Source organism: Hyperolius riggenbachi, chromosome 1 (genome assembly GCF_040937935.1).
Source record: "Hyperolius riggenbachi isolate aHypRig1 chromosome 1, aHypRig1.pri, whole genome shotgun sequence".
In the NCBI taxonomy this organism is placed as follows: domain Eukaryota; kingdom Metazoa; phylum Chordata; class Amphibia; order Anura; family Hyperoliidae; genus Hyperolius; species Hyperolius riggenbachi.
The window spans coordinates 600,437,068-600,450,792 of record NC_090646.1 but is presented as its reverse complement, the minus strand read 5'-3'; the positions used below and the strand labels follow the sequence as shown (position 1 = coordinate 600,450,792).

At 46.2% G+C, this 13,725-nt stretch overlaps 1 protein-coding gene across 2 annotated transcripts in view; it reads left to right on the top strand.

Annotated features, from left to right (window-relative positions):
* Positions 1 to 13,725, top strand: part of PARP8 (poly(ADP-ribose) polymerase family member 8) — a 438,516-nt gene that overhangs the window by 359,196 nt on the left and 65,595 nt on the right. For both annotated transcript variants that reach the window (XM_068249475.1, XM_068249466.1), the window contains exons 10-12: positions 2,832 to 2,922; positions 9,012 to 9,078; positions 11,760 to 11,882. In XM_068249475.1, the coding sequence (XP_068105576.1) occupies positions 2,832 to 2,922; positions 9,012 to 9,078; positions 11,760 to 11,882 (281 nt within the window). The remainder of the gene's footprint in view (positions 1 to 2,831; positions 2,923 to 9,011; positions 9,079 to 11,759; positions 11,883 to 13,725) is intronic.

The following is a 13,725-nucleotide window of genomic DNA, read 5'->3' as shown; positions in this document are numbered from 1 at the left end:
GTGTGGCAGGGGCGTGGCTTAAGTGCCCCTCTTTCTCATCTAAAAAAGTTGGGAAATATGTTGGTATTAGAGCATAGGGTGGTGGAATAGTATTATCAGTTAGGGGGTAGGAAGCTATCAGGTATCAGAAAGAAGGTAACATTATCATATGACGGGGAGGAATTACAGAAATGCAGATGAAAATAGTATCACATAGCAAGAAAACAATGCGGGTGCCATTATTTTCCCACCAGTGGTTGCTTCCATGTCCAGCTCACTTCAAGTTTCCTTTTAAAAGTGCTGGTCATACACATTCCCTGAAGGCATGCATTGTGAAAGGTAAATGGGAATAGGCAAGATGTACACAGCGGAATATGGTTAGCAAGTTTCTTCGTGTTTATCATAGACAATGCTCTGGCCAGTGTTCAGAATAAGTCATAGTTTATATTTAGCAGGCTTCCGTCAGCAATATATCTACACTTCGTACTGTGTGAAAGGTGTTGTCCTACTTAATGAAATTTACTGGGATTTTCCACTCTCACTGAAGAGTTATTTAAAGTATTTCTGTCATCAGAGAGCTGTGGAGGCTGCTATCTAGATCTAAGCCATGCTCTTTCAAAAAAGATACCCCTGCCTGTTAAGGTGGCCACCAGATAGTTTCATGCCTGTATCAAATCTGACAGGAATCTATCTCATGCATGTAAAGGTGGCAATGCATCTTGCAAATTTGGCGGCTATTCGACCAAGAGATAGATCTCTCTCTGATCGAATCTCATCGGAGAGAGATCTTATGGCCGCCATAAACTGCAAACCGATTCTTCATCCATTTCAGCAAATCTTTTGGGAATTGGCCTTGTGACGCCGCCCCCGTCCTCTGTCCCCCTCCCCCAACACCTCCCCCGGGTACCTGTGCAGTTATACTTTACCTCTCACACCTTCCCCCAAGTGTCCAAGCTGTACTTCCACATTTGCTCCTCATGTGATTGTCGGTATTTTAGCACATGGACCGCAAATGCTGAAGTACAACGCGGACATTCGCGCACGGTGTAACAAGTAAAGTATAACTGCATGGGGGGTCATTAAACATTAGGAGGGACAGCCGCCAGGGGTTTCAGTCACGTTCGTTGTTTGCTAAGATCGCATGCCGTTTCCTCTCTACACCCGATTGAGCATTTCGAGCCCAAGTTTTTCCAGCATGTCCGATCAATACATGTGACTAATTTTGAACCAAAAGCATCGGTTGGGGGGTCTTAGGGTTCAGGCGGGGGGTTCTGAGGGTTAGGCATCGGCTGAAGGATTGGTTAGGCACCCAGAGGGATGGCTCATGTGACAATAACTTCAGGTTAGGCCATAGTTAGTACAATACCAGTGAAGATTACCAATGTTAATAGACCACTGTCGCGGAAATCTTAATAATTAAAATATATCTAAACACATACATATAAGAATGAGCCATACATTACTTTTCTCATATGTTGCTGTCACTTACGGTAAGTAGAGGAAATTAGACAGAACCGACAGGTTTTGGACTAGCCCATCTCCCCGTGGGGGATTCTCAGAATTTTGTTCATTTCAAAAGCACTTTGTGAATGACAGTTGCTTTTCCCAACTGCCAAACATTGTGCAGCGAGCAGGAAGGCTGGCCAGCATCACTGTATAAATCCTTTTCAGGGGGTGTCTTTATAAAAAATAAGTCTTAAAGGGAAGGTTCGGGGAGGGCTGTAAAAAAATCAAAATCAAAATCCACTTACCTGGGGCTTCCTCCAGCCCGTGGCAGGCAGGAGGTGCCCTCGCCGCCTCTCCGCAGGCTCCCGGTGGCCGACCCGACCTGGCCAGGCCGGCTGCCAGGTCGGGCTCTTCTGCGCTCCAAATGCCGGCACTTCTGCGTCCCACGCGGACGCGCTGACGTCATCGGACGTCCGCCGGGCTGTACTGCGCAGGCGCAGAACTACTGCGCCTGCGCAGTACAGCCCGGCGGACGTCCGATGACGTCAGCGCGTCCACGTGGGACGCAGAAGTGCCGGCATTTGGAGCGCAGAAGAGCCCGACCTGGCAGCCGGCCTGGCCAGGTCGGGTCGGCCACCGGAGGCCACCGGGAGCCTGCGGAGCGGCGGCGAGGGCACCTCCTGCCTGCCACGGGCTGGAGGAAGCCCCAGGTAAGTGGATTTTGATTTTTATTTTTTTACAGCCCTCCCCGAACCTTCCCTTTAATGAGAATCCCCCATGAAGAAGAGATGAAATAGTTCAAAACCTGTCGGTAATGTCAGATTTCTACTACCTACTGTAAGTGACGGCAACATAGCAGAAAAGTATTTTATGGCTCATTTTACTCTGGAAGAAGCATACTACATATTTGCATACATTTACATGTATTATAAATTTTGCAATTTATCACGATGGTGGTCCTTTAAGTAGTGCAATATTTGTAATTTTACTGATATTCCACTAACGTCTTTCTTGGGCACCCAAATGACCACCGCACACTTTTTAAATGTACAGTGTCTGTGTGCAGTGCCTATAGACATATAATGGGACACTATCGTATATTTTATATTACAGTCCCATGCCAGACTCTGTAAGAGGGGAGTTGTGGGTGGGCTCTGCACATGAAATGTGGAGACATGAGGAAGCCTCGAGATGTACTTTAATTGTTTTATAGATTTCAAAAGGATGGGTTTATGAATTATGTAAACAAATATTATACAAATGCTATTGCTTTATTAGGGATTGACTGGTATTGTTGGTAGGGGGCTCTGCACACCTCTGTTGGTAGTCACTCAGATGCGGCCTGTTCCTAGGATGCGCTGCCATTTCTCCCGTGTTGATAACATGCTTTGTTTTGCTTCCACCAGGAAGAAATTGCTGTAGCATGGGACGTAATCCGCACAGAGCCGATTGTAATTCGCCTCCACTGTTCTCTCACGCAGTATCTAAATGGGCCAGGTAAGAAGATAAGTGAGATAATAAAGTTAAATGTTTTTATGCATTGTGTAATGGCAAAAAACATATTTCCAGGAAGTTTTTAGTTTAAGTTAAAAAAAATGTAGGCATTCTAACTCTAATTTGTCCCCAGTCATCACACGAGGGCTGAACATAACATTACTATATATACATGCGTATGAGCCGACCCACAAATAAGCTGAAGTGCCCACCTTTCCCTTAGAAACCAGGAAAGAGTGATTGACTCGCATATAAGCTACGTGAATGACTCACGTATATATTAGGGAGGGTCTAGGATAGCCACCTACACTGTATAAATAGCCAAATGTGTCCCCAGTATGAGGCAGCCCCCATCTCCATAGCCACATGTGTTCACATTCTGAGGTAGCCCTCATTCTCACAGCCACGTGTGCCCCCAGTATGAGGCAGCCCCCCTTCTCATAGCCACGTGTGCTCCCATTCTGAGGTAGCCCTCCTTCTTATAGCTACGTGTGGTCGCATTCTGAGGTAACCCTCCTTCTCATAGCCACGTGTGTTCCCATTCTGAGATAGCCCTCCTTCTCATAGCCACGTGTGCTCCCATTCTGAGGTAGCCCTCCTTCTCAAAGCCACGTTTGCTCTCATTCTGAGGTAGCCCTCCTCCTCATAGCCACGTGTGCTCCCATTCTGAGGTAGCCCCCCTCCTCATAGCCACGTGTGCTCCCATTCTGAGGTAGCCCTCCTTCTCATAGCCACGTGTGCTTCCATTCTGAGGTAGCCCTCCTTCTCATAGCCACGTGTGCTCCCATTCTGAGGTAGCCCTCCTTCTCATAGCCACATGTGCTCCCATTCTGAGGTAGCCCTCCTTCTCATAGCCACGTGTGCTCCCATTCTGAGGTAACCCTCCTTCTCATAGCCACATGTGCTCCCATTCTGAGGTAGCTCTCCTTCTCATAGCCACGTGTGCTCCCATTCTGAGGTAGCCTTCCTTCTCATAGCCACGTGTGCTCCCATTCTGAAGTAGCCATCCTTATCATAGCCACGTGTGCTCCCATTCTGAGGTAGCCCTCCTTCTCATAGACACGTGTGCTCCCAGTATGAGGTAGCCCTCCTCCTCATAGCCACATGTGCTCCCATTCTGAGGTAGCCCCTCCTCCTCATAGCCACGTGTGCCCCCAGTATGAGGTAGCCCTTCTTCTCATAGCGACGTGTGCTCCCATTCTGAGGTAGCCCCCCCTCCTCATAGCCACGTGTGCGCCCATTCTGAGGTAGCCCTCCTTATAGCCACGTGTGCTCCCATTCTGAGGTAGCCCTCCTCCTCATAGCCATGTGTGCTCCCATTCTGAAGTAGCCCCCCTCCTCATAGCCACGTGTGCTCCCATTCTGAGGTAGCCCTCCTTCTCATAGCCACATGTGGTCCCATTCTGAGGTAGCCCTCCTCCTCATAGCCATGTGTGCTCCCATTCTGAAGTAGCCCCCCTCCTCATAGCCACGTGTGCTCCCATTCTGAGGTAGCCCTCCTTATAGCCACGTGTGCTCCCATTCTGAGGTAGCCCTCTTCCTCATAGCCACGTGTGCCCCCAGTATGAGGTAGCCCTCCTTCTCATAGCCACGTGTGCCCCCAGTGTGAGGTAGCCCCCTCCTCATAGCCACGTGTGCCCCCATTCTGAGGTAGCCCTCCTTCTCATAGCCACGTGTGCTCCCATTCTGAGGTAGCCCTCCTCCTCATAGCCATGTGTGCTCCCATTCTGAAGTAGCCCCCCTCCTCATAGCCACGTGTGCTCCCATTCTGAGGTAGCCCCTCCTCCTCATAGCCACGTGTGCCCCCAGTATGAGGTAGCCCTTCTTCTCATAGCCATGTGTGCTCCCATTCTGAAGTAGCCCCCCTCCTCATAGCCACGTGTGCTCCCATTCTGAGGTAGCCCTCCTTCTCATAGCCACATGTGGTCCCATTCTGAGGTAGCCCTCCTTCTCATAGCCACATGTGCTCCCAGTATGAGGCAGCCCCCTCCTCATGGGCAGGTGCATGATGCAGAGCAGGCATTTACAGATGTGTCTTTTTGCTTTAATACCTAAATGGATGTCTGTTTCATGGATGCCTGTTTGCATACATATTATTAAGGTGCTGGGAAATGTGGGTGCAGGTCAAAGCTGAAAAATGTTAACCTGCTTCTGCAAAAGTCCCGGCAGTGTTTATTATTATTCTCCCTCCAGGCCGCCATTGACTTGGTGGGTTAGACACAATTTGGCTTCCAGCTATTGCTGGCGGACGAATTAAGCTGTTTTATTGTAATTTAGGTGCCGTCTTTTGATGGCGCCCAAGTTACTGACTGAGTGCCACTATGGCCAATATTCATTGAAATTTATCACTGGGGGTCACATCTTTAGTTCTGAAAACTGTAGGTGGCTATGAGCGCTCCTCAATTAGAACTAAGTGTATCTCAATTAGAACTATGTATATCACAAATACAGAAAATTTAGATAAATGAACATAAATGTCCCTCCGTATCTATGGATCGCCACACAGTGGGGGGTAAACACCCGATTTGCATATATAGTAGTTATCTGTGCAGGCGCTCAACATCAAGTCCCAACAATAGTGACAGTTCCAGTATTTCAAATCAATAGCAACAGTTCCAATTTCTGATAAACTTCATAGGTTAATAGTGACAATTCAAATAGCTGATAATCTTCATAAACTCCACTCAAACAGACAGACCCACACTGGGTACTCTCACCGGATTTGTAGGCTGATTATGTTACAGATCAGCTAAAACGCGTATTTTTGATGATATCCCATCGGTCTTCAGTCGAGATTTTATCTAGAACTCAAACAGGGATACAAGGACATAGCGTAATCCAGTATACACTAGAACGCAAGTGACAAGTGTAGCACTTCCACCCATACAGTGCCAAAACCGTGATGACCCTCCACCGGTACTATGAAGGTAATGTTAACCGCTCACCAGATCACAGGGCTGACCACTTGTAGGAGATCAGCTAATGCGCTTTGTGATCCGCCTTCAGAGTATGCAGCCTTCTTCCTGGTTACCTTAAACTGGCCTCGGCTCTGCACTTCCTGTGATGTCACGCTCCTTCCTCCTCACTCGTGCTAATGGAGCCTGCATTCCGTCAATCCACTGTATGGGTGGAAGTGCTACACTTGTCACTTGCGTTATAGTGTATACTGGATTACGCTATGTCCTTGTATCCCTGTTTGAGTTCTAGATAAAATCTCGACTGAAGACCGATGGGATATCATCAAAAATACGCGTTTTAGCTGATCTGTAACATAATCAGCCTACAAATCCGGTGAGAGTACCCAGTGTGGGTCTGTCTGTTTGAGTGGAGTTTATGAAGATTATCAGCTATTTGAATTGTCACTATTAACCTATGAAGTTTATCAGAAATTGGAACTGTTGCTATTGATTTGAAATACTGGAACTGTCACTATTGTTGGGACTTGATGTTGAGCGCCTGCACAGATAACTACTATACATCTTTAGTTCTGCCAGGTGATCTGTATAGAATGTTCTTTACTGAGAGTTCTATGCTCAGAGGGAGATATTGCTTGCTTGGCCGTTGGAAAAAGATGTTATTTCCCACAATGCAGCAATGTTCACAGTCAGCAAACTGTAAGGACCATGGTCCTGACATCACACTGTGGGAGGGGTTTACCACAATACTAGCCACACAGACCCCTCCTGATGATCTATTTGAGAAAAAGTAAAGGTTTCTTTTGGTAAAAGGGGTATCAGCTACTGATTGGAGTGAAGTTCAATCCTTGGTTAAAGTTCCTCTTTAGTTCTCATGTGAAACTTACTATGACGACAGTAAGAAAAGTCGTGTTTTGGCCTCTGTGTGGCGTGTCCTTGATTCTCACTCACTCCTGTCTCCTTATAACACTTGTACAATGAGCACATACTTTGACGAATGTGGCCATTAAACAAGTTGCTTTTCATCGCCACCTATTGATTGGTTGCTGGTGTCAGTTTTATTTCCTATAACCTAATCTGTCTGTTAGTCAGCCCTACGGCTCCAAATGCATTGCCTGTAACTCTTGTGCTGCCTCTGGACGTATAGCTATTGTGTGCGGAGTCACTAGCTGCATCATTCAGGCAGCACTTCTCAGTGCCGGATCCACAGCCATAAAGCTCTGAATTCCACTCAACACTCCATTTATAGCCTTCAATGGGATTATTCATCTGTTTTATCGGAGGGCTGAAGAAACTTTGGCTTTGTTTAACCCATCATAACTTTAAAGCCCAACTAAAAACAAAACTTGTACAGGAGGAATTCTAGGAGCGATCAGGGTGATAAGTGAACATAGTATGGTACATAAAAATAAGGCGGGGGAAGGAAGACCTATTTCATAGATCAGGTGTAGGTGTGTTTGCCGCTGCAGTAGAGCTCAATGGCCCTGATTCACAAAGCGGTGATAACTCAGTTATCACGCCTAAAAGACTTTAGGCGTGATAAGCCGTGCAAAGCTGAGTTATCACCGATTTGTGCTGCTCTTCGCGCGAAGCTCCCGCGCGCAAAGTTTTGCGCGCGTAGCGCACCGCGCTGCGCGCGCAAAGTCCCATAGGGCTCAATGGACGCTGCGCGCGAAGCACGGTACACTGCGCGCGCAGCGCGGTGCGCTACGCGCGCAAAACTTTGCGCGCGGGAGATCGCGCGAGTTTCTTCTTATCACGCCTAAACTGAGTTTAGGCGTGATAAAGGGCTTTTCACAGGCGTGCAAACACTTTGCACCGCTTTGTGAATCAAGCCCATTATCTCTTCTCTCTGGATTCAACTGGTAGACGGGTCACTCAGGTGTTACCCTATATAATGTCCAAAGTTAAAAGAACAATAGATGTCATTCTAAATTTCCTAGCATCACTGCATTACAGTAGACATTATGGGTCCAATTCACAGAAAATTGTAAGATGTACTTGTGCATACTGCAAACTGTGTAGTACTATGACTGGTGATGCTTTCTCCATCCACTTGCACTGATTAAAACACTTTCTGGCCTCTTAGGCCAGGTTCCCAGTGGGGCATTGCAATATGTCGTAACGTCCGCTTTGTAATGCAGAACGCCGCACTACAATGCAAAAAAATGCAGTGTGTTAACAGTGCCGTGTAGCATACTTTTTACTGACATATAACGTTTGGCGCAGCTTTCCTGTTCCATTGCGTTACGTTCCTGGTGTTACTGCTGTAGATCCTCCAGAGCCTTCCTACGTCCTTCTCGAGACCACTGATCCAGTGCTGGGACCCTCTCTGGAAGCTCACGGCCGCACTTCCGTCCATGAACAAGCGCAACTGCACAAGAAGCCTCGTGACTCCGCTTAGGCTTTGGTGGAAAAAGCTGAGCCTGAGTGGCTGTGTGCTGCTGTGCAGGCTCGAGTTGTCCTGTGCGGTGCAGCTTGTTCACAGGCAGGAGTGCGGCTGCACACACAGGGCTTGATTCACTAAACCGTGACAACTGCTATCACGGTCACGCCAGCGTTTTGCGCGCGTTATAATGCGCGTAACATTTTGCGCAAATTTTCGCGCTAAATTGCGGCCGTTTTTGCATGACAATTTGCATTTTGAAAATCAATAATCGACGCCAAGTCTGGCGGTAACGCATTGTTGACTTAGCAACAGCTTGCCAGCGGATCAGGAACTTCTAGCACAACACGACGCGGTAAGTGTGCTAGCCCCCATTGTCTTGCATTGCCATTGTGTTGCCCTGCGGTAAAACAGGGTAACGCAGCACAAGTTTCCAATGGAAGTGTAAAAGGGGCCTGACAAGCTCTTGTCCAGTAGGTTCAGGGGTCCCAGTGCTGGAACGTCATGGTGGAGGGGGACAAGGGAAGCCTCCAGATTCTTCCCTCTACTGGGGTAAGTATCTAAATGGGGCACTCATTCTCCTTCCAGTCTAGTGGTGGGGTAAGCAGCACATTTACACTTATGTAGTTTACTTACTGTTGTGTCATTGCTGATACCTCTACACCTTGCACTACAAAGCCGATGCCAAGAGCACTCAAACTTACTCAATGCCCCCTTACATTGAGACAGCAGATCTGTTGTGTGACCTGCTCCTTGTACAAATTATCATGTGATTTATCTTTTTCTTTCAGTGCCAACGGTCGATGTCTTTCAGATATCTACAAAGGAGAAGTTTGGTTTGGGACATCAGTTAAAAAAGTACGTCAGTCTAAACAGTGTTCTGTCTTCACTAACACAAAGGCTGATCAGTCCACCACACATTCTTAGATCTTTGTATTAAAAACTTCCCCTTCAAAAAAATACACATCACAGATGATTGCTATATTATCCATGTCATAAAAGAATGTCATTAATATTAACCTTCTGTCAGAGCAGTAATCACGCTGCTCTTAGTTTGGGTATGTAGTGCTCAACTACTATGCACTGCTGCAGTTATTGGTGAATAGCTGGTAGATTTGGCTACCTAAGGTAAGCACTAATTTCTGGTGTTCTCACCAGAAATTTTTTACAGCCGGGTGGCGTGAAATAGTAGCTGGGTGGCATAAAAAAATAGCCGGGTGGGGCGAGATGAGAAAATGCAGGGCCGGTGCTGCTGTGAGCAACTATGCTTACAACACAGGAGGAGGTGAGCTGATGACAGCCGGGTGCTCACCAAAACTAGCCGGGTCCACCCAGCTAAAAGAGCCTGTGGAGAACACTGCACATTCTCATACTACATCCACTTACCTCTGTGTGTTGTCCATTTCTCTCCTTGTGCCTTGAAAAAAATTACATTTTCAGATAGGAGGAGGCAGGCTTGCAGCGATGACCCTTCCATTCCCTCTTCTTCCCTGTTCTATTCACTTCCCTGAGGCCGGCTTCACACTATATATTGGCGTCAGCGGAGCGGCGGCTGCGCCACACCACAGCTCCGGAATCAGGTCTTCGGGAATACCGTGTTTCTATGCAGTATTCCCCTTATGGCATCCAGGCAAACAGGAAGTGATGCGCGCTTGCGGTCACTTTATGTTTTGGGTATACGGAAGTGCATGGAAGCGTATTGTAAAAATACGCACGTTGCCACACCGCTGCCGCCAACATTTTAAAAATCTTTGCATCACCATAGACTTACATGACTTCCGGTCCGATTTACGTCTACACAGGTACACGCGGTAACGGGGTTTTGGAAGTGCGTCAGATTGAGCACTTCTGGTGCACCACACCGCAGGTAATATGAAAGCACCCATAGGCTTTCATTGCCCTGCGGAAGCAGTGCGGTAAATTGCCGCAATGCACCGCGCCAGTGTGAAAGGGCCCTCAAAGTAACTGTTAAGTAAGGAAAAACAGTTGTACTTACCTGGGGCTAAGTGAGGGAAAAGAGTTGTGCTTATCAACCCCGGTACTACTACTGCACATTCGTGGCCCCAGCTTCACGCCTCCTCAATCACACTCTCGTAGCTTGGAATGTTCTGCACGTGCACAGGTGAAAAACATTCCTGGACATGGGAGCATGATGGAAGAGGTGCGCATGGCCTGTATAGCCCCTGGGCTGACAGCAGCACAATGGAGGGGTCCGGGAGAACACAGAGGGACCTCAGATACTAGGGGAGGCTGGAAGAAGCCCCAGGTAATTAACACTCCATTTTTGCTCCCTATTTAAGTTTTACTTTAAGAGGAGGCAAGGGGGTGGGGGGTAGGCGGGAAAATCAAATCGACTAAGGTGACGGGGGAAACAAACAAGGAGAGGAACGGACAATGCACAGAGGTTTATGGACCCATCATGTACACACCCTTTGTGCTTAGATTAGGTAGCATCTCTTTGCGTCAGGTATCCTTCAAGCAATGCCAGCATTTGATATCCATTGGTTAATAAACCAATAATCAGCAGGTTTGATAGGCTGAACAGCATTACCTTTCTGGGTCAGTGGACATTTGCATATTAGGAGGTGGTAAATTCTTCTCACTGATTATAATGCAGTAAAGTTAAAGAATACCTAAGCAGTTTGAAGTGACCCAAAACTACTAGGATATATATATATATATATATATATATATATATATATATATATATATATATATATATATATATATATATATATATATATATATATAAACTAAAAGCCCTCCTACTAAAAAGCCACTGCTCAGTATAGTTTGCCTTCTTAAAACTGAAGGTATTTGCGATAATTCAGCTTTAAGTGACTAACTGTGGTTTCCCACAATGCACCGCTGCTGAATATGCAAATTATCCCTTTATGCCACTGAAGCCAGGCTTACATCCAGAACCGCTGGTTTATGGCAAGCCTATAATAAAAGTTACATAGCCACATCAACCCAACAGCCTGTTTCGGACTGTTGGTCCTCCTCAGTGCATGGCAGGGATTGATGTAGCTATATAAATTAGCTGTGGCTGGATGGTGTACTGGTTAAGGGCTCTGCCTCTGACACAGGAGACCTGGGTTCGAATCTCGGCTCTGCCTGTTCAGTAAGCCTGTAATTCAGTAAGGAGCTCTCTGGGCAAGACTCCCTAACACTGCTACTGCCTACTGAGTGCACTCTAGTGGCTGCCTCGCAAGCGCTTTGAGTCCGACAGGAGAAAGGCGCTATACAAATACTGCCATTATTATATGGCATAGGGCTTGGACCAGTACAACACAGTAACCAGGTACCTCAGGGATGACACGGGCTTCAGGAGCATAAAGAGATCATTTTCATATTCAGTAGGCAAACTACACTGAGCTGTAGAGTTCGGAATTGCTAAAGATCATTCGCGGCTGTAGGCGTGATAGGAAATGCTACAGATGTCTCCTTCATGGAGGTGACGAGTTTCTTTGAAGGATTCCATGTATTGCACAGAACAGAATGCTTTTAACTGAAGCTGCTTTTTGATGTTCTCGCAGGATCATGCAGACGTTTGTCACACAGCAATGGAAACAGAGCAAAGAAAAATCAAACTGTTCGCACAAGAAAATGTCAGAGAAGAAGGTGAAATCTCCGCTGCACATTTTTTCTACACTGCGCAGGTAACGTGTCTCAGAATAGAGTCTTCTGACTCTTCTTTCATGGTGTGATGAGGCCTGTGTGTCACACAGCACTAGGAAACACATCAAGAGATGCACTAATGAGTTTCCTGTCACAGCAAAAGTTCACAAAGACTCTGTGCTGTGTTTCCTTCCTGTCACCTATCAGGTAGGGGAAAGCAAGATCCCCCTCAGGGAGTCTACTGCACCCTGTTTATTCTGTAGAGAGGAGGCAGGTATAAGCGTTGCTTGCAAATTTTCACCAATGTCATTTTCGCATTGAAAATGCTATATTCAGTTTCAAGAAAATTTTCTCAAAATATAGCTTGTATTTTCACGTTTTTGCAAATCTCGCAACAATGCAAAAAAATCATTATTTTACAGCAAAAAGCGCGAAAACATGGAAAAAAAACATATTTTTACAGCAACAGTTTCTACCGAGAAAACCTTTAAAAAATCAATATTTTTCTGTGAAAATGTGAAAAATAAAAAAACATACTTTTGATGGCAATCGCTCAAAAATTGAATTGAACATTATTTACGCGAAAATTAGTGTGAAAAGAATATCGGCATTTTCACTCATCACTGGTGGGTACTTAACCACTTCTCTCTATCTGGATGGATATATCCGTCCAGATAGACTGTGCTGCTCCTGCAGCGTGGTGCACGTGATCGGGCGCGCTCCTGCAGCCTGCCGCTAGCCCCCCGATCAACGAATGGGAATATAATTCCCATTCACCGATCTAAGCCCCTCGGAGAAATACCGACGCTTTCTAAGCAGAGAGCGCGGTATTTCTGCCCGGAATTTTTTTTTTACAGCCTCCTAATAGTTCCTGCAGCGTGATCGTACGCTCCAGGAACTTTTTTGACTGTGGCCATCTTGTGGCCAAATAGTAAACTGCACCCACATACATTTTTAAAATAAAGAATTACATTATATTACATCTAAAAATAGCTGTTTACCTCCCAAACTAAAATTACCCACATACATTTTTTTAATTAAAAAATAAATAAAAAAATTACAATTAAAAAAAAAAACTACATAAATAGTTACTTAACCTCCTTGCCGGTTATCCCGAGCTCAGCTCGGGGTAACCTGCGCAGGAGGATTTCTCAGGCCCCGCTGGGCCGATTTCTATGAAATAAAAAGCAGCACACGCAGCCGGCACTTTGCCAGCCGCGTGTGCTACCCGATCGCCGCCGCGCGGCGAAAGAGGGTCCCCCCAGCCGCCCGAGCCCAGCGCAGCCGGAACAAACAGTTCCGGCCAGCGCTAAGGGCTGGATCGGAGGCGGCAGACTTCAGGGCCATGGCGACGAGGAAAGCGAAACAAGGAAGGCCGCTCATTGCGGCCTTCCTTGTTACCTTTGATCGCCGGAGGCGATCGAAAGTGCGCATCCGGAGCGCCCTCTAGTGGGCTTTCATGCAGCCAACTTTCAGTTGGCTGCATGAAATAGTTTTTTTTTAGTTTAAAAAAAAACCTCCCGCAGCCTCCCTGGCGATTTTAATAGAACGCCAGGGAGGTTAAGGGTCTAAACTTTTTAAATATACATGTTAAGAGAGCATCTTATTCATTTTTTTAAAATTATAAGCCTGTAAATAGTGATGAACGCAAATTGAAAAAATGCACCTTTATTTCTAAATAAAATATCGGCGCCATAAATTGTGATAGGGACATAATTTAAAAGGCGTGATAAGCGGGACCAATACGCAAATAAAATACATGGGTTTTAATTACGGTAGCATGTATTAATTTTAAACTACAATGGCCAAAAACTGAGAAATGATGATGTTTTTTCCATTTCTTTCTTAATCTTCCTGTTAAAATGGATTTAGAAAAAAATTATT